This window comes from Heloderma suspectum, chromosome 2, assembly GCF_057233095.1.
Source record: "Heloderma suspectum isolate Gila_16-S chromosome 2, 16-S_ref, whole genome shotgun sequence".
Classification (NCBI taxonomy): domain Eukaryota; kingdom Metazoa; phylum Chordata; class Lepidosauria; order Squamata; family Helodermatidae; genus Heloderma; species Heloderma suspectum.
Genome location: NC_139459.1, coordinates 47,743,802 through 47,764,086, shown reverse-complemented (window position 1 = coordinate 47,764,086; position 20,285 = coordinate 47,743,802). Strand labels below are relative to the sequence as shown.

Here is a 20,285-nt window from a genome sequence, read left to right as displayed (position 1 = left end):
CTTCTCCAGGATTTTGTCTAATCCCCTTTTAAAGCCATCCAAATTGGTGGCCATCACTACTGTTGCAGAATGTTACCCTTCTGCCAGGCTCGGCCAGAGAACAGACACCAACTTTTGTTTGAGCTGAGGTTTATTACCAGAATGCTAAAGTGTGGTGCAGTCAACAGTTACCAACACGGCCCCTCAGGACTGAACCCAGAACAACAGGTGACGTTGGTATTTATACAAACAAGTAAACAGGGCACATGACGTAAGCTTTGGTCACTATTTGGTGCAGTGCTGAGTCAAGGGGCTACAACCTTCCTTCAAAGGAAGTTTTCCAGTTTCCAGAGACAAGGGCCCTGCTACACATTGTGACTCATGCACACTATGTTAATCAGCCGCTGTCCTCTAGCACTAATTCATTCACTACATCCTTTTGCTGACGTGACTCTTGGCACCTCAGCAACCCACTCCTATGCTAACAATGCAAGTGGGATTTTTCCACTTCACTACATTTTGTGGTAGCGAATTCCATAGTTTACCTATGTGCTGCGGAATAGTACTTCTTTTTATCTGTCCTGAATCTCCCACCAATCAGCTTCATGGGATGACCCCAGGTTCTAGTATTACGAGAGAGGGAGAAAAATATCTCCCTACCTATCCACTTTCTCCACCCCATGCATAGGTTTGTACACCTCTAACATGTCTCCCCTTACCCTCCTTTTCCCAAACTAAACAATCCCAGACATTGTAGCTTCTGCTCATAGGGGAGGTGCTCCAGCCCCTTGATCATTTTAGTTGCCCCTTTCTGCACTTTTTCCAACTCTACAATATCTTTTTTAGGTGCAGTGACCTCAATAATTCTCCTCCCTAAAATCTAGAAGGAAAGCAAGCTTCAGTGTGTAATTAATGTAATCTTGTTGTCTATCTGGATTAGATCAACTGGATTCTAAAATGAAAGAATATCTTAGCCCCAGTTTCTTTGTGGCTTAGACAATGCCACTGATACCTTTCAGCTCAATTATCTCTGCTCCAGAGCTCCATTATATGCTAACAATAAAACATGTGTTAAAAGTTGTTTCTTTCTGCTTTCTTGGGACTGATATTTGAATGTCAGGGTTTTTCTTCAGGCTAAATTAATCATCACTTTGCAAATGTAAGGCCCCAGTTCTCCAGGACTAAGCCCCATTGAACTCAAAAGGACTGACTTCTGAGTAGACATGCATAGGATTGTGGTATGTCTACTCTTTCGATGTGTGGGAGAAAAATCAAAAGCTAGATTTGAGCCCATGCTGAAATGTTTGTTGTAAAAATTCCTAGATGGTCCTTCATCCAAAATGTTTTCCAGGGTGGTGTACTAACATAAGGGGTTGAGTCCAAGATTGTCATTCCACCAGTGGAATGGATACTGCTGGTGGAACACGACTTCCCTGTCCTCTTCTCCCTTCTGCTGTCCCCCATGCACCTTCCAAATCTCCACTGGGGCTACAGGACCCTCTGGAACAGATGTGGAGGGTGCACAGGGGACTGCAAGGTGGAGGACAGGACAGGGAAGATCCATTTCACTGGTAGAACAATGATCTTGGGTCCAGACCCCAAAATTCAATACTAAAAACAAATGATCAAACATCATCATGATAACACTGAGAGGAAGTAAATAATAAAACTATGCAGCCAGTAAACAAGTGCCGTCAATTAAAATGCAGTCAGTGTAAAATGGATTGACAGTAATTCCAGAAGGAGGATTTGCAATTGCATTTCAGATTTGCAATACTTCTTGTATTTTTATATCCCGCCTTTTTCCCCTCTTGCAAGGATCCCAAGGCAGCTTACATAGTCCTCCTCTTATCCATTCTGTCCTCACAATAACTCTGCAAGGGAAGGTAAGCAGAGAGTCAGTGACTGGCCCAAAGTCACCCAGTGAGCTTCCTGTCCGAGTGGGAACTAGAACCCAGATCTCCTGAGTCCCAGTCCAACACTCTCACCACTACCCCACACTGGCTTTTTTTGTGTGAGCTCCACCTGAAGTGCATTTTAGTCCTCTGTCCTACCATCACCTTTTGACTTCTTCTGCCTGTACAGAAGCATGTTTGTATTTGTGTTGGGGGGACCGTATCATCAGCAGAAGCTGGTGGCTCCAATGTCAGTGAGGCTTTGCACCTTGGATAGCTGCTTTAGGGTTCTGACTGAAACTCAAAGTGGATTCACTCCCCACTGACATCAGAGCCACCAGCCTCCAGTGCTTACCAGTGTCACCAGTTTCCTCTTCTGCCCCTTTTCCCATGAAACTGCCAAGCTTGGGGCCTTGTAATTCCCACTGATGCTGGGAAAACTTCACCCCTCCAATTATCCCTGCTGCCATTGCTGCTGCTTCTCTTAGGAAAGGTGAGCAAGTGGCTGCTGTTGTTCCTTCAAAAGTGCAGCAGGTTGGAGTGAGCCATAATAATTTTTAAAAAAGAAAAGAAACTGGGAAGGCAAAGGTGAAACTGACACCACCTTTGTCAGTCAGGGTGAGCAACCTTTTCAGCCCCTAGGGCCGCATGCTGTGCTAAGTGGTGGGTTGGGGACTGCATGGGCACATGCAGTCCCATATGTGTCCACATACACAGGGGATAAGATTGCTAGAGGAAGCAGAAGCTAAAGCCTCTTTCCTGCTCCCAGCTGCTTTGAGTCATTGAGAAAGGGGGAGGCTTTAGCCTCCTGCTCGCTGGGAATCTGATGGGTGTATTTGTTTTGGGGACTTGAGGCCAATCCCACCCCCCTATCCAGCAGTCCCAGCTGCTTCCGATTGCTTAAAGTTTCGCTTCTTTCCTCTCCCCTGTGATTCTGGCTAAACTTTAACTGGCAAATAGGAGAGGGAGAAGAAAATGGCAGTCAGATGGGCTAGAAAGATACATATGGGATTACAGCCCAGTCTGACAAAAGACAGCGTAGGCCAGCATCTAGCGTAGGCAAGTCTTTAAAACAGAAAATGCTTAACATGGGAACAGGGGTAAATTATGTGTGCTCACTGAAGTGGGGAAGAGATTCCCCAGTGATAAGTGAAGTGCTTTAAAATATCCATGTAGTTTCAGCCTGAGATTTATTTATTTATACACTATATCTTTAATATGCATTTATGTACTCAGTCAATCCCGGCTTTCTGTGATTAAAATGAAGCTCAAGGTGGGTTGCAAATAAAAATAACAAATTAAAAACATTCCTAACAACTTCATCAACAACAACAATAAAGAGCAATAAAAACAGAACATTCAAATACATACATACATCTCAGCAGCAGCAAGCTAAAAGTACAGGAATGCAAGTCTGCTGTGGGATCCCAGCACTGCAAAAACAATTCATCTGACACAAACTACACATTATGCTCAAAAGTGTTTAAGGAAGGCCCATAGAAACTGAAATAATGAAACAAAAAGAAACATTTTAAAAAATGAAAAGCAGAGTTCAGAGGCTGCAGTTTAGAGGCGGGGAGGAGAGAAAGAGAAGAGGAAGCTTTTTAGCCCCTTTCCTGTTGCCCCTGCCCTTTTAGCTCCTTCTTGCCCTTCCGCCTTAGCAGATTTCTCCCCTTGAAGTGCCAGCTGGATGTTTACCCTTGTGTTTGTCCTTGGTGGGGAATTTGGAAAAGAGAAAGAAGCTGAGCAACCCCATCTCTCTGTACTCCTCCCCTCAGATCCCACCGGGCTCTCTTCATTCACCCTAACAGCATGATCCCATGCATGTTAAAGTCCTGCTGTGTTAAATGTAAGACTGCTTAATTTTTTCCTCTTCCATTCCCATCTGTTTCTCCTTGTGTGTGTGTGTGTGTGTGTGTTCTTAGACTGTAAGCCTGCATGCAAGGGACTGTCTTGTTTTACTGATTGCATGTAAGCTGCTCCAGGAGTCTTTTTGGCTGAGGAGTGGGATGAAAATATTTTAAATAAATAAATAAATAATGCTTACTCTAGTGGCGCAGGTAGGTCATTTTAGACCCTGCACTTAATGGTATTATATGGGGCCTGCTTTAGATCGGGGAAAAAAAGTGTGGCAACTCTGCTAAAAAACGTTTCTGAGCATGTGCAGAATTTAATGTTTTAAATTTACTTAACACCTTATGGCACCATCATAACTACAGGAATAAAATTATGTTTGCTTGTGTTGCCCTGATGCTAAAAACATTCACTTGGAAGCAAGAACCATTTTGTTGTAGAAAGTGATAATATATGTTTTAAGCAAAAATAGTAAAATGAAGATCAATAACCACAAACATGGCCACCCCACCCCCTAACTATAAAATATTTCCCCAAATAAGAAAGAACAGATGCTGTGGCAACTATCCTCAGCCCTGGTGTGCTCTGGTATGCCCATGATGACCCAGGTACTCGTGCCTGGCCTGTTAGCCACCACCCTCATCACCTGCCACTCTCTGGGGGTCCGAGCTGCGTGGCTCTGGAATCTGCCCCAAGGTCCATCGCTGTAAAGTGTGTACAGAATTGCAGTCTAAAGGTGCAATCCTATGCATGTTTAGACAGGAAAAAGTCCTACAACTCTCAGCACTCATTGAGGCTGATCAATTATACCAACCCACAATCCATGTTTATAAATACTTATTATCGGTGAATAAATATGATACGTATGGTCTTAAGCAGGAATGGAATAGGGAACTGGATTGTCCCATTTTGCCTAATCCATGGATCTCTGTTTTAGTGTCTGTATCTGAAGTGTCTAGGGATCTCAGGTTACATTTTACTCAGCAAAAACTTTTGTTCTGTGCCTATTGGATGCCACGTCTCTTTAACGCTTCTTTTAAGCATATGTTTTGGCAATGCCCTATAGTTGCCTCCTTTTGGGAGGTGGTTATTATGTAAATAAACTTTGTATTGGAACACGCTTTAATATTTACTGATGTACATGTCCTCTTAAATTATCTACCTGCTTCATGGAAGTTAACCCACGGTCAGCAGAAATGGATTCTCCACACCCTTTTGACAGCTAAAAGACTGATACTACAACATTGGAATGATAAACGCTCACCTCCTATAACACAATGGACTGAGGAGCTAAGAACACTTTCAACATTTGAACATGTGGTATTTAGACACCACTTGTGAATGGATCCATATGGATATTTGGTCTGCCTTTGTCGAAGTTTATGTATAATTCTTAGAATGCTGTATTTTCATATACACACACACACACACTTCATAGGCATGTCCTATATATTCAAATGTTGTTGTTGTTCAGTCGTTCAGTCGTGTCCGACTCTTCGTGACCCCATGGGCCATAGCACGCCAGGCCTTCCTGTCCTGCGCTCTCTCCCGGGGCGTGCTCATTCAAATGTATATAGGGGCATTTTTGCCTTCTCTTACGGTTGTGTTTGTTGCCTTGACATTGTATAACAAAAGGTAATTTTAAAAATGCGTGGCTGGAGGGGAAGGGAAGTCCTGCAACGCCCAGCGCGCCCCGGCGAGGCTCGTGCCGCGGCGATGGGGCGCGTTCCCCCGCTCCAGCACGCGGAGGCCTGTAGCCGAAGCAGACGAGCAAGTCGCTCGGGGCGCAATCCTAGCCACGCCTGCTCCGGCCAGGAGCGGGTCCCCGGGAGTCCAGGGGGCTCACTCCCAGGTGAGCGGGCCTCGGGGAGCGCTGCCGCACGCGGGCGGGCGGGGGCGCCTCCGCGGCGGACATGCGCGGCTGCGCGCCAGGCGCAGAGCTCCTCTGCTGTCGGCGGGCTCGTCCCGCAGCCTCACGGCGCCGCCGAGGAAGAGGAGGCGGGCGGCGGCCCGCCGACGCGCCGCGTTCCCGAGCGCTGAGCTCAGCCGCGCCGCGCCCAGCTCCGCCGGGCTGCCCCGGCGCGGCGCGCCCGGCGCGCGGGGGCGGGGCCGCGAGGCTGCCGCCCCCAGGTGCTCTCGGCTCCGCCCCCCGCGTCCGCCACTTCTCCCTTCTAGGTAGCGGCGAGAGCGCAGAGGCGCCGGCGAGCGAGGAGAGGCGGAGCGCGGGCCGCCGCAGCCGCCTGGCGAGACTCGTGCCGCGGCGATGGGGCGCTGCAGCCGCGCTTGGCTGGGGCGCCTGGTCCTGGGCGGCGCGCTGGCGCTCGGGGCTGCTGCAGGTGAGGAGCGGGAGCCCGGCGGGGCGAGGGCGGCGGGGCGGGGAGCCCAGGGGTCCGGGCTGCCGCCCTGCTCTTGAGGCGGCCTCCCTCTCCAGTCGTCCTGCCCGCAGCATCGGAGCCCTTCTCTGCCCGTGGCCGGCCTGAAAGTTCTGCGCGCGGGAGCCGAAGAGCCGGGGGGGGGGGGGCAGTTCATCTGGTTTGCGGGACTTTTAAAGACAAGTATAGACTGCTTTTTAATTGTTTGCTTGTTAAGGGGGGGGGGCGAGGAAATTCAGGAAGGGCCAGCTCGCGCCTGGCTGCCGGCCTGGCCCTTGCTGCCCCGGGCAAAAAGTTGAGTTCGGCGGGGTGGCTGATTCCCAAGCGGGCGTGTGCGAGGAGGGGGTCGTAGCCACAAACGGGCTGTGGAGGCCCAGATCTTTCCCTCCCTGCTGTGGAAGCTGCCGTTATTCCTCGCCGGATAGAGGGGGGCCTCTCTCGTCCTTCAAGCGCTGAGCCTGGTTCCAGCGCAGGGGCCGTGAAGGAAGGCTTCCGAGCGGACGCGGGATGTGCTCTTGACTCCCGAGTGGCCCCAAGTGGTGTTTGACCAAAGAGCTCCAGCGGGAGGAGCTTTCGACGCGCCTGGCTCCGAGGAGCTTCTCCGCGTTGCTCCGTTTGCGCCGAGGACACGCTTCGCGGCTCTCCGGAATGCAGCTTGGAAAGCCACGAGCTGAGAGCAGACTGGCCCTTGTGGCGCCTTTTGGATGTCTGTCCAAAGGTACACCAGTCGCCGGGCAACAGGAGCGGGATGGTGCCGTGGCACACATGTCCCGCTTGTGGCTTTCCCGTGGGCAGCTGGTTGGCCACGGTCCGAACAGAACGCTGGACTAGATGGGCCTTGGTCTGATCCAGCAGGGCTTCTGGAAGTGCCTGACTTTAACACCTGGCGCCCTCAAGAACTGTGAGCACGGTTAACTTCTCACTTCCTGTTACTCTACAAGGCAGGATTACTGGCCCTTACTGAGAATGGGAACTGGCTGTTGTGCGCGGCTTTGTTCTCTTTGTCAGTAATGGTGCAATCCTGTGCATGTTTACACAGTAAAAAAAACTAAGCTGTTCTCAAAAGACATCTTTGAGAGTTGAGACTCTTCGCTGCAACTGTGAAGGTTAGCGACCTTATGTAAACCCTGTATCTTCGCAATGCTACTAGCCCTTGAGAAATGTGGTGCTCACTCCAAATTAGGGATGTACAAAAGTCACGTACCTTGAACGAAAGTTGATTCACGGTGGGGGGGAGGCGCTCCGTCCCTCCCCCCCGAAATTCTGGCCGGGGGGGAAGCGCCCCATCCCTCCCGCCGCAAATCCTGGCTGGCCGGGAATGCAAATGGCGGTGGCCGTAGCTGCTGCTGTTTGCGTCCCTGCAGTCAGCCGTGACAGGCTACGTAAATGTTTACATAGCCTATCACGGCTGAGTGAAAAACAACAACAACAACTGTGCATACACAAATGGCGGCGCCCATGGGCGCCGCCATTTGCGTTCCTTATTTTGGCACATCTAGTCTACGTAAACATTACGTAAACATTGTAAACATTTACGTAAACTGAGTGAAAAAAAACCCCCGTGCATACGCAAATGCATTCCTTATTTTGCGTTCCTTATTTTGGCACATCTAGTCTACGTAAACATTTACGTAGACTACGGCGAAAATCAGGGGAACGCAAATAGCATAGCGTCTACGCTATTTGCGTTCCCCTTATTTTCGCCGTAGTCTACGTAAATGTTTACGTAGACTAGACGTGCCAGAATAAGGAACGCAAATGGCGGCACCCATGGGCGCCGCCATTTGTGTACACACTTTTTTTTTTCACTCAGCCGTGATAGGCTACGTAAACATTTACGTAGCCTATCACGGTATTTTTTAAAAATCTAGCCGTGATAGGCTACGTAAATCTTTACGTAGCCTATCATGTTTTTTTTTTTTAAACTTGGAAATGGTGGTGGCGGCAGCTGGTCAGAAGACCGGCCGCCACCAAACCACCGCTGCCGGAGCTGCCGCTGCCAGGGAGATTCACCCAAGGTAAGTCCCGTCCGGGGGGGGGCAGGGGGGGCAGACCGTTTCACCACCGATTTCGGGGGGCCGAATGCGCTGGCATTCGGCCTCCCTGAGATTCGTGGCGAAATTCTCTGACATCCCTACTCCAAATACATCCATCACATTGTTCCTTATAGACAAAAACTGCTTAAAACTCTTTAACGACCTTGTTTGCTCTACCTCTGACGTAACAAATTTAAAAGTCCAAGTTTAGAATTGCCTTTGAATATGGAACCAGGAACTATTTGTTAAAGATGAATAAGTATAGAGCAGCTTTCCCCAACCTGGCCGTGCTGGCTGGGGGATGATGTGTGTTGTAGTCCAACACATCTGTAGGGCACAGGTGTGTGTGTGTGTGGGGGGACTGGTATAAAGTAAGTGCATTTGTGTACATTTCTAACATGAATTAGGGGTATATAGGCAGAAATCCTTGTGGATTGAGGAGTTTCTTATACCTATTAACACTATTGTGCATTTGAAATGATTTTATAGTCTTATCTCTTTCTGAAGGCTAGAGCCAAAGAGATATACAAAGTTGGAAGGTATTGTTTTTCTATTGGGCTGACCTATTCTGAGAAAAACATGCAAAATCTATACCTATTGCATTTTTAACTCTTAACCATTAGTTCTCAAGGAACTCATTTCCTGAATTTTTCGAAGCATCATCCTTTTGATATTAGCAAACTATTTCCATCTTATATTAAGACACAGAGAGGAGATTTTGGGGAGCAGCTAGAGGATCAGTGGAAATTCATATGGAAGAACCCTTTGGCCATATGATGCAATATAGCTGTATTAGGCTTTGGTACAGAATGTAACTTTCATTAGCTTGTGTAGAATGTATAATCTGAAAGGCTGGGACTTCTTTCATGCCTGCTGGGGATGTCTTGTGGAGCAAACATTCTGGGACTTAATCCTACAGAAATGTTGCAATCTTGAATTTCACAATAGGAAAAACTTCTATAATGGTCTTACTGTAACTTGTTGAAGAAAATGCTCATTTTTGTCCTCATAAGGACTTCCTCTTTTGCCTACTATCTGCTGATGATATTGCCTGAGCAGCAAGAGGGAGGCAGTTCAGATATCTGGATAAACAAGGTATGGGAGGTCATAATCATCCATAAATTAAAGATGTTCCAGATGCTCAGCAACAAGGAAAATAACCATCTTTTCTAGCAGTGTAGCTTTCCTTTTTCTTCTGTATTCTCCAAAAGAATGAGATTAGATCCTGGAGCATTTCAGTGTTGAAATGGAAGTAATTTTAAGACATGTCTGGCAGAATAAATGCATGGCTTTACCATCATTATCTGGACAACTTTTACCTCTGTCAGGCCCCTCTGTCATACTTTACTTTTGCTTTATGCCCATCTAGAGTTAACATTTTGGAGGGTGTTATCATATCATCCTTGTTATGATTTTCTCTTGTATATTTGAAAATTTCTGGAACTTTATATAAAAAAGAAGTCCTCTCTGCAGCTTTTAATTGCATTATGGTGTTCTTAATTGCTCCTTCTGTTTCTCCTTTCATTGTAAAACCTTTATTTAAATCTAAATGCCTCTTGTGCTTAGTTAGATGCAGGAAGCATAAGGAGGGTAGTTAATTCAGGTCTACTGGATGGCCATTTTCTATGCCTTCTATGCATTTAGAACTGGGGTGCATAACCTTTTTGTCCCTGAGGGCTGGATTGGGTGGTGCTACGGGGCTGCTCATGCATATACTACTATAATGTTGTAACAGTATGAAAACACACTGCTTTAACGTCAGTAAGTTGAGTTGGCAGCTGTCTAGAGCAGGAGAAATTATCCGCCTTTGGTTTGAGCTCTGTGAAGCTCTATGAGATAAAATGCAAGCTGTGCCAGCAGATTAAGCAGCCTCGTTTGAAAAACTATTCAGATTACAATACTGCCACCGCGTTTTTTGTTGAGTCTAAGGACGTTATTTATCTGAAGAAACAACTCATATGCAAAACAGGATTACACCGGATTCCTGTAAAGACTTTTTGGATGGACTCTAAGATCCTTTGAACAAACTATAATATTAATACGTATATACCTGTGATACAGATGCTTCTGTTATCTTCCAATATATGTACAATTGTATTCACATTGTTTTCATATGTACAATTATATTGTTCCAACAACAATCCTGTTTTTAATAGATCACTAACACCCACTACGTTCATTGTGTGTTTTCATATTGTTACAACATTATACTAGTATTACCTGACCCATTTACAGTTGTGTGCTTGTTCACTAATTTCTTATCAGTTTTTACAACTGTGGCCCTTTTTTGTACTTTGCTCATGCATATACACATGCATGTATCCACACACACAAGAATCCATGCACACAAGCCTGGCTAGTGCTAGCAAGAGAAACCCTTCCCTTATTGCCAACCTCTCAGCAGGGAGCAGAGTTTCCATAGCTAGTGCTAGCAACAAAATCCCTTATCGCTAGTGAGAATTTGGAGTTAAGGGAAGAGATTGCTTTGCTAGTGCTAGCAATGGAAAGCCTGAGTTTTCTCTTGTTAGCACCAACAAGGGAATCCTTCCTTATGTTCAATCACTCAGGTATTCCCTTGCTAGTGTGGGAAACCCTAGGCAGGGATGGGGTGCCTAGTGGGCTGTTAGAAATGGCTGGCTGGGCTGCACTTTTTCCCCTTGTTTATGTTGTGATCTTGTTACACTTTTTTTAATCAACCTGAGCATTTATCTAACAAGAAAAAAATATTATCTCTTATTTTGACATATGACTCAGTGGCTTGGTTTGCACATAATGCTAACCCATGGTCTATTTAATCCATGGTTTATTGCACTGAGAGTTTGTCTGGTAGATGATTAAACAAACCATGGTTTTTGTTCTCAATCCCTAAGTTGTCTATTTTCCTCCTCCTTTGCCCACTTCCTCCCTGAATCCCAGTTCCCTTTGCAGCACTGCAGTACTGGCATGTAGAGCAGCTGAGGTTTTGTTTTCACCATTCCTGTCTGCTGCCTGGCAAAATAACCCATGAACAGCCTATAGTCCTGGGTTTGCACATAACAACAACCCATGGTTTAAACAACCCAGAATACACAACCCAACAACAAACCATGATTTTTCTTTCTGACTTGTTTGTGGTTAACATGGTTTGTTTGTGCATCCATGTTTACATATCGGAACAACCCAGTCTCCTAGAAACCATACCAAGGGTTAACATTATGTGTGATCCAGGCCAATATCTACAGATCTAAGACCTGGCTTTGTCATGTGTTTCCACAGTACCTGCTCCTTGCTATCATCTCTTTTTCAGCAGAGGCTAATAAAGAGGGCTAGGAAGTCTGACATGTTGGCTATACACACATACTGCCCCGCCACTGATGTACACATGAAGCTTTTGAACTTAACACCAAAAAAGGTAGGGCCTGCCATCTAGGGATGTACGAAAATCACTTACCTTTCGGGGATTATGCTGATGAGGGGGGGGAGGTGTTCCGTCCCTCCCCCCCCGGAATCCTCACCGGGGGGGGAGGCGCTCCGTTCCTCCCCCCCCCCCCCGGAATCCTGGCCAGCCGGCTGTGCTCTGCAGCGATTCTGCGGTGCCGCAGGCCGGCTCCACCAGCAGCCGGACATCCGGCCGCTGGCTAGCAGGGATGCAAATAGCAGCGGCCATAGCCGCCGCCGTTTGCGTCCCTGCAGTCAGCCGTGATAGGCTACGTAAATCTATGCTATTACGTACGTAATGTATGCTATTATGTACGTAAATGTACATGTATGCTATTATGTACGTAAATGTACGCTATTACGTGATAGGCTACGTAAATGTACGTGAATCTACGCTATTTGCGTTCCCCTTATTTTTGCCGTCCTAGTCTACGTAAATGTTTACGTAGACTAAGATGTGCCAAAATAAGAAACGCAAATGGCGGCAGCCATGGCCGCCACCATTTGCGTATTCGCGTTGTTTTGTTTTTTTTAAGTCAGCCGTGATAGGCTACGTAAACATTTACGTAGCCTATCACAGTGATTTTTTTAAAATCTAGCTGTGATAGGCTACGTAAATCTTTACATAGCCAATCACTTTTTTTGTTTTTTTTTTAACCTGGAAATGGCAGTGGCAGCAGCCGGTCGGAAGACCAGCCGGAGCCGCCGCCGCCAGGAAGATTCGCCCAAGGTAAGTCCCGCCCCGGGGGACGGGGGGGCGGGTCGTTCCGCCACCGATTTCGGGGGGCCGAATGCGCTGGCATTCGGCCTCCCCGAGATCCATGGCGGAACTTTCGTACATCCCTACTGTCATCCAAGGAGCCTACAATCTATAACTTAAGAACATTGGTCATTCTAGCTCGGTAGTGGCTCTCTAGGGTTTCAGGCAGAGGTCTTTCCCAGCCACATTGACCCTGGGACCTGCTCTACCACTGACCTGTGGCCCTATTTGATAGTGGGAAGAGAATGTAAGGATGTGAGAATTACTCAGACTTCATTGTAGTTGGGGGATGAGATACACTTTTTAATGGAGTTTCAAGCAAATGGATGAGATTGATTGACAACCGTGTATCATATTTTTGGTTTCTGAAATAACATTCACTCCTAGTGCTAAGGATCTATATTTGATTCAGTGGGAACCCGCTCAGTGAGTGGGTGTAGGTGTCTTGCTGACCAAGGTGTAATGAGAACTCTGCATTATGCTAATATGGAAAAAGCTAGACTCCACCCCTAGTTCTTGAGGATTTTGCAATAGTTAGTTTAAAAAACAAGGAGCACTCTGTAAAATTCCATATGTGGGAAGGGGAAAGGGAAATGTTATAAATGGAATTGGAGTAGCTTCAGGTTGGGACTTACTCAATGAAGGTATGGGCAATATTTCCGGAGTTGATGAGAATATGGGGTGGGGTCAGAAAAGTATTTTTCTCGAGCTTTCCTCCCTCCAGCACCTTCTACTCTTATTTGTGCACACACTGACTAGGCAAGTGAAAGCAGGCTTTCCATTCTGGTTTTTCAGGTAGTTTCAGGCATGACCTGTACAAAGCATGCCCTATTCGTATAAACAGAAAGAAACTAGGTTTGCCTAAATCGCTAATTAATGGCTGAGCCTCTGACCCAATGAGTCCAGTTAGCACCCAGTAGTGATGTCCAACCACACTAAAGCTATGCATTTAGGTGTTTAACAACTTTACTGGCAGAGGGTTTGGTCCTCTGCTTGGTGCTTGGGAGCAGGTGGCGAAGAGCTCAACTTAGTTTCCATCTGCTTACGTGAAGCTTCGTGTTATGAATCAGTCATGCTGTTCCCAATGCTGTGTTTGTTTTATAACACTGGTGCAGGGGTGGGACACTTGCAGGGAAGTCCAACAGGCTTTTCCTGCCTGTTGTTGTGTTCCCAAACTCAAGGTTGAAACAGTGGAGGCTGGTGGCTCCGATGTCAGTGGGGTGGTGAATCCACTCGGGTTCCATTCATCACCCCACCAGCCTCCACCCCACCAGCATCCACTGGATGAAAATAAATAAGCCCAGCCTGGGGCATAACTGGTTGGGGACCAGTGAAGTGTAGTGGTTAGAGCAGCCTTCCCTAACCTGGTGCCCCCCAGATCAGTTGCACTACAGCTCCCATCATTTCCAGCTGGTTTGTTGGCTGGGAATTGTAGGAGCTGCAGTCTAACCCATCTGCAAGGCATAGGATTGAGGAAGGCTGATTAGCATGTTGGGCTAGAACTGGGGAGACCTGGGTTCAAATCTTCACTCAGGCATGAATAGGGTGACCACGCATCCCCTTTTGACAAAGGACCGTCCTCTTGTCCAATTACTGTTTAAAGATAAAGAACCATAAGAACTGTTGCCCATCTGCAGTTATCACCTAAGCAGCAGACCAAACAAGCAGGCACACAGGTCACCTGGTCACAGTCTTCCACATTAGGGCGAGAGATGCTATATTTGTTTTTAAAGTATAATATTGTTTTATGCTGTGCTTTGTGGTTTTAATTTTTGTGAACTGCCCAGAGAGCTTCGGCTATTGGGCAGTATAGAAATTAAATAAAAAATATTTCTAAATTTGCATCTATACATATAAATTAGCAATGTGAATGGTATGCAAATCTGTGTCCTTTTTTGTGATGCATTTATTCTTTTTTAGCAGTTCTTAAGTGGCAACCCTAAGCTAGCCATGAAACTCACTGTTGCAGTCTTAGGCCAGTTACAGTCTTTCAGCCTAACTTACATGTGAGGATAAAAGGAGAGGGGGAGCGAGAGACACCAACCTGAGCATGTTGGAGGGAAGATGTGATAAAAACATAAGATAAAGCCAAAATAGCCACCGAGGGCTTTTGTGGGGATGATTGACTGGCGCAGCAAGGTATAAGCCTTCCCTTCTGCCCACCAGTTCTTCTCACCTTGGAAAAATACAGGTTTGAAAATATGCATTTGTCCAGGTAATGTGGAGTTTTATCCCTGCTTGCTCCTTCACAGAAAACAAGCATGGCAGGGTGATGTCTGGGCTAGAACTCTTTTCCTTGACATACAACTTTAATAGAGCCTTTTTGAATGGAGGAGCATTTAACCATGTGACCCCCCACCTCAGATGAAGTGGTATAGCCCAGACATAAGTTTACCACCTCCAGTGAGAACTGGGCCGAAGTTACTTCACACTTGCAAAGCTTGTGCCATGCGTTTCATTGGCTTAGTTGTTTTCTACAATGATTGGGGCCTTCTAGCACAGCCTCCCCCAACCTGGTGCCCTCCAGATGTGTTGGCCTACAACTTCCACAGTCTGTCTGGGGGTTTATGGGAGTTGTAGTCCAACACATCTGGAGGGCACCAGGCAGTGGTGTTCTAAAACATCACCAGAAAACAAACAAAATAATAATTTTCTTTTAAAAGAATCCTACTGCACTAGGATTGCTGCTGGTATCTCTGTTTGTATGTGTGTCTACTGCCAAGTGTAACCGTTTTAAATAGTGAATGGATTCTTAAAAAGTGTTTGCTCTTTCAGGCCTGCTACTCTGAGCCATGCTAGATGTGACAGGGCTGTATGTATCCTACACATGAGAGGATCTTGAATGGCTGAAGGAGAACATGGGAGAGACTTGCTCAGCTGCTCCAGGCAGTCTTATTCCTTCCATGTAGAACCTAAAATGTGGCAACTCCAGAATGTTTTGCTACCCAGCAACATACAGCTTGGTTTACTGGCTCTCTCGCTGGAGTCAAGTTTGTCAAATTGCCCCCTCAGTTCAGTGGTAGTATTGTCCAGTAGTAAATTGAATTATAGTATCAAATAAAGTATTCTTAGTATTACGTGTTGAGTATTCTTAAGTGTTATTTCATTATATAGGCTACATGGTGTGTGTGCGTATGCTTAACCAATAAGTAGCTAGCCTAAAACTCTTGCTTTATCTTCTTTTTAGTGAGAAATGAAACGAGCCTGTCAAAAGGAAGAAGTTTTATTGGTCATAAAACCAATTCAAGCAACACCTCTAGAGAATACAGTATAGATGAATTTGCAACCAAGATCCTTACTGGAAAGTTGACTACAGTTTTCCTGCCCATCATCTACATTGTTGTGTTCATCATTGGCTTACCAAGCAATGCAATGGCTCTCTGGGTCTTCTTCCTGAGAACAAAAAAGAAGCATCCAGCAATTATCTACATGGCTAATTTGGCCCTGGCAGATCTCCTCTTTGTGATCTGGTTCCCTCTGAAGATTGCATACCATGTTAATGGCAACAACTGGATCTATGGTGAAGGCCTGTGCAAAGTACTTGTTGGGTTCTTTTATGGAAACATGTACTGCTCCATTCTTTTTATGACATGCCTCAGCGTACAAAGGTATTGGGTCATTGTGAACCCCATACTGCACTCAAGAAAGAAATCAGAAATTGCTATTGGAGTTTCAGCCGCGATATGGATACTAATTCTGCTTGGCACCATTCCACTATATCTTGTTGACCAAACTGTTTCTATTGCTAACCTCAACATCACCACTTGTCATGATGTCTTGCCTCAAGCACTGTTGGCTCACGACATGTACAACTATTTCCTCTCTCTAGCCATCGGAGTCTTCTTATTCCCCGCCATTCTCACTGCTGTTGCCTACATTCTCATGATAAAGACTCTGAATGCTTCAATTACAGATGTAAACATTGGGAAGAAACGCAAAAGAGCCATCAAGCTCATCATTACGGTGCTTTCCATGTACTTGATCTGCTTTGTGCCTAGCAATGTTCTACTTGTGGTGCACTACTCCCAGATCAAAACCAATGGCATCAGTAATATATATGCATTGTACATCTCAGCACTATGCCTTTCTACTCTAAACAGCTGCATCGATCCATTCATCTATTATTTTGTTTCAAAAGACTTTAGAGATAACCTTAAAAATGCTCTTCTCTGTCGAAGTGTGCGTACTACAAAGAGGATGCAAGTCTCCCTCTCTTCAAATAGATACCCAAGGAAATCCCCCTCTTATTCCTCCAGTTCAAACACGACTAAATCAACGTACTAAATTTGTATGTAGAAGAAAGGAAAATTTGGACTGGCATTGGCAAAGTTCTGTATATTTTAAAAATGGACCTTGCAATCCTGTCTAATTCATAGTAGGACTCTGTCATAGTAGGACTAACAAACTGCTGTTTTTTCTTTGGGCTCTTGAATGGTATATACTAACATGCTTCAGGAAAAACAAAAGTAGCAGAACACCTGATGTAGGTACTATTTTAAAACACACACACAGCAGAAGAATTCTGTTTTTGCAGGCCAGGAAAGTAAAGAGAACTTTCCATGTAAATGCTGATAGTCCAGTGGGCTGCTACTAATACCCAGGCATATTGTATCAAAAGACAGTGGCAGTCTTACATAATAGCTGATCTTTATGTAACAGTGAAATGGTCTGAGCTTTGAGGGCCATGCTCCTTGTTCATGAGATACGAGTCTTGCAACACATGGGTAGGAGTATGTAAACCAATCATTCATGTTTGCCAAACCTGTGTATTGCCAATCCAGAATGCATGAAGGCCCTGGGATACTGTATTATTCATGTCCATGTGACTGTTGTTTGCACTGAGATATATACGTAAATATTTTATGTATACGCACCCTTTTATTTTAAATGTGCTGAGAATATGCAGTGTGACTAATATGTAGTCTTACTGTAGCATGTAACTGTATGCTTTTTTAAAGAAGAAACTGTACTTTGCAGCAATATTGTACACTTTTTATAAAGAGGTACTTTTAATATACTCCAGTTACATTCTTTATCATTTTAAGGTTTAACCTTGCAGAGCTCTTGGAGATATGATGGTTAGTGTGAACTCAGCTTCATTTGGCCAACCTCTTTCTTGAGTCTAATGTGACATTTCTGTCCCCCACCCAGCCATGAACGCACAGATTTAAGAAACATTCATTCAAAGCAGTGAGTGGCTGAATACCAGGGCTGGGGAGATTATCATGATGTAGCAAAAACACTGCTCTATTCTAGTTGTTAATAGTACTTTCTGTGCTGAGGGGTGTTCAGTCACTCTGCTCCTTCCATTGTTGTTGTACTAGACTTTAGTCATAGTCGGTTTATTCGTATACTGCATTTTTCAAGCAGTTCACAAAAAACCCAAATTCAGTAGCCATAATTATAAAACATTACAATATAAACTCAATTACAGTTCATTATAATTGAATGGTGGCGGAAGTCTCGCTCCAAAGGTGATCAGACACAGGCTAGAGCTGTATCTTCAGCCTATCAAGTGGCGGTGAAGGCAGCAAAAAAGGAATATTATGCTGCCTCTATCATGTCTGCAGAGTGCTGTCCCAGGAGGCTGTTCCAAGTGGTCCGGAGCCTGGTCGGTCCAGTTGCTCCGGAACCGCTGGAGCATTCTAAGGCTTCCTGGGAGGTCTTGGCAAGGCACTTTGCGGATAAAATTGATCGGATTAGGAGTGTTATTCTGTGCGCTGTGGAAACAGTGAGCAGGAGGTGGTCTGTGGCACACCGGTGTTGTGGGATCAGTTCCAGCTTCTTCCTTCTGATGAAGCGGACAAGGTGCTTTCATCTGTAAGGCCGACCACCTGCTTACTTGATCCTTGCCCATCTTGGCTCATTATGAGCTGCAGAGAGAGGCTGGGTGAGGGGATCAGGGTGGTGCTGAATGCCTCCCTTGAGGAGGGAGTGATGCCATCCGCTCTCAAGGAGGCAGCGATAAGACCACTCTTAAAAAAGCCCTCCTTGGATCCCCAAATTCTGAACAACTTTCACCCAGTCTCAGATCTGCCATTTTAGGGCAAGGTGATTGAGCGGGTGGTGGCGATGCAGTTGAGGGCACACTTGGAAGAAGCCGATTATCTAGATCCATTTCAGTCGGGCTTCAGGCTTGGGCATGGGACAGAAACGGCCTTGGTGGGTGATATGAGGAGGGCTCTGGATAGGGGCGAATGCTCCCTCCTTGTTCTCGACTTCTCAGCGGCTTTTGATACTGTTAACCATGGTATCCTCCTGGGCCACCTGGAGGGGTTGGGCACTGGAGACACCATATTATGGTGGTTCCGGTCCTTCCTCTCCGGCAGGTACCAAAGGGTAGCACTGGGAGAGGAGGTTTCGGACCCGTGGCTGCTCACTTGTGGGGTGCCACAGGGTTCCATCCTCTCCCCCATGCTATTTAACATCTATGTGAAGCCGCTGGGGGCTATCATCAGGAGGTTTGGGGTGCGGTGTCATCAGTATGCGGATGACACGCAGCTCTACCTCTCATTCAAATCTTCACCAAGGTTGGCCATAGAATCCCTGTCTGGAGACGGTGAGTGGCTGGATGGGGAGGAACAAGCTGAACCCTGACAAGACCGAGGTACTTTTGGTGGGGGACAAGAGGAGGTTGGGGGATGTTGACCTGGTGTTGAATGGGGTATGGCTACCCTTGAAAGATCAGGTCTGCAGCCTGGGGGTCATTTTGGACTCCCAGCTGTCCATGGAGGCTCAGGTGTCAGCTGTGAGCAGGACAGCGCTGTACCAACTCCATCTGATATGGCGGCTGCGCCCCTACCTTCCCAACCATCTGCTCCCATCGGTAGTACATGCCCTGGTCTCCTCTCGTTTAGACTACTTGAATGCACTCTATGTGGTGTTACCTTTGAAGACAGTTCGGAAGCTGCAGCTGCTACAGAATGTGGCGGCTCGCCTGATTAAAGGCAGCCACTGGCGAGATCACATCACTCCAGTGCTGAAGGAGCTGCACTGGCTACCAGTTGTTTTCTGGGTCAAATTCAAGGTGTTGGTTTTGACCTTTAAAACCCTATATGGTTCCGGCCCAGCCTATCTCAAGGAGCGCCTCCAGCAACACCAGACAGGCCGCTCAACAAGATCAGCCTCTGATGGCCTTCTCTCTGTCCCATCAGCCAGGACAGCTAGGCTGGTGAGGATGAGGGAGGGGGCCTTCTCTGTGGTGGCCCCCACTCTGTGGAACTCCCTCCCTAGGGAACTCCGCCATGCCCCCTCTTTAATGAGCTTCCGCCACGCATTAAAAATGTGGTTGTTCAGGCAGGCATTTGGGGCGGGCTAGGGTAATTTTAGAAATGTGATGTTTTTAATGTTGAATTTTATTGTATGAACTGTTTTATTGTTGTACATCGCCCAGAGTGGCTGGGTGACTGGCCAGATGGGCAATTAATAAATTTAATAAATAAATAAATTTAAAACATCAAAATGTTAATTAAGCATAAGGCATGTAGATAGGTTTGTTAACAGTATCCAGCACCAATAATATCAGGTTTATACTCACATTAAGCAACTTGCTCAACAGTTCATGTTAAGAAACCTAACACTTCATCCACATTGAACTCAGAGCAAAAAAGGAAAAGATCTATCTGTGTTACGTTATGCTTGAAACAGTAGTAGTTTGTATGCTGGTATCATATTAGAGCCACCACCAGAATTGCTAAACCAACAAGCACGGGCTTCCTTCTCACCTGGCAACCTGGTCTGCCCACAAACTGGGCAAGGAGGAGAGATGCAAATGTATTTTGTAGGCTCTGTCAACAGGCAATGGAAAAACCGAACAAGGGGCTTTTCATTCAATAAGTGAGCGATCCTATGGCCCTGGGAGAGTGTCCCAGGGGCCATAAGATTCTTCAGAGATACTGCTATGACCTCAAAAGGGAGACTCCAGTATCCGATCCCTGCCCTCTCACAGCTGCCACAGAAAGGACTATGCCAG

General features: G+C 46.2%; 1 protein-coding gene across 1 annotated transcript; it reads left to right on the top strand.

Annotated features, from left to right (window-relative positions):
- Nucleotides 1-5,919: 5,919 nt before the first annotated feature.
- On the top strand, nucleotides 5,920-19,771 carry F2RL1 (F2R like trypsin receptor 1). The gene is made up of 2 exons (XM_084833426.1): nucleotides 5,920-6,064; nucleotides 15,501-19,771. Exons 1-2 carry the CDS (start codon nucleotides 5,992-5,994, stop codon nucleotides 16,595-16,597), a joined length of 1,170 nt encoding a protein of 389 aa, XP_084689552.1. The 5' UTR covers nucleotides 5,920-5,991; the 3' UTR covers nucleotides 16,598-19,771.
- The last annotated feature ends 514 nt before the right edge of the window (nucleotides 19,772-20,285 follow it).

Excerpts from the sequence above, each read along its gene's own strand:
- F2RL1 (XM_084833426.1), top strand. The coding sequence starts at position 5,992 with ATGGGGCGCTGCAGCCGCGCTTGGCTGGGGCGCCTGGTCCTGGGCGGC. Across the intron at positions 6,065-15,500 it reads GGCGCTCGGGGCTGCTGCAG|TGAGAAATGAAACGAGCCTG; the intron begins GTGAGGAGCGGG and ends TCTTCTTTTTAG.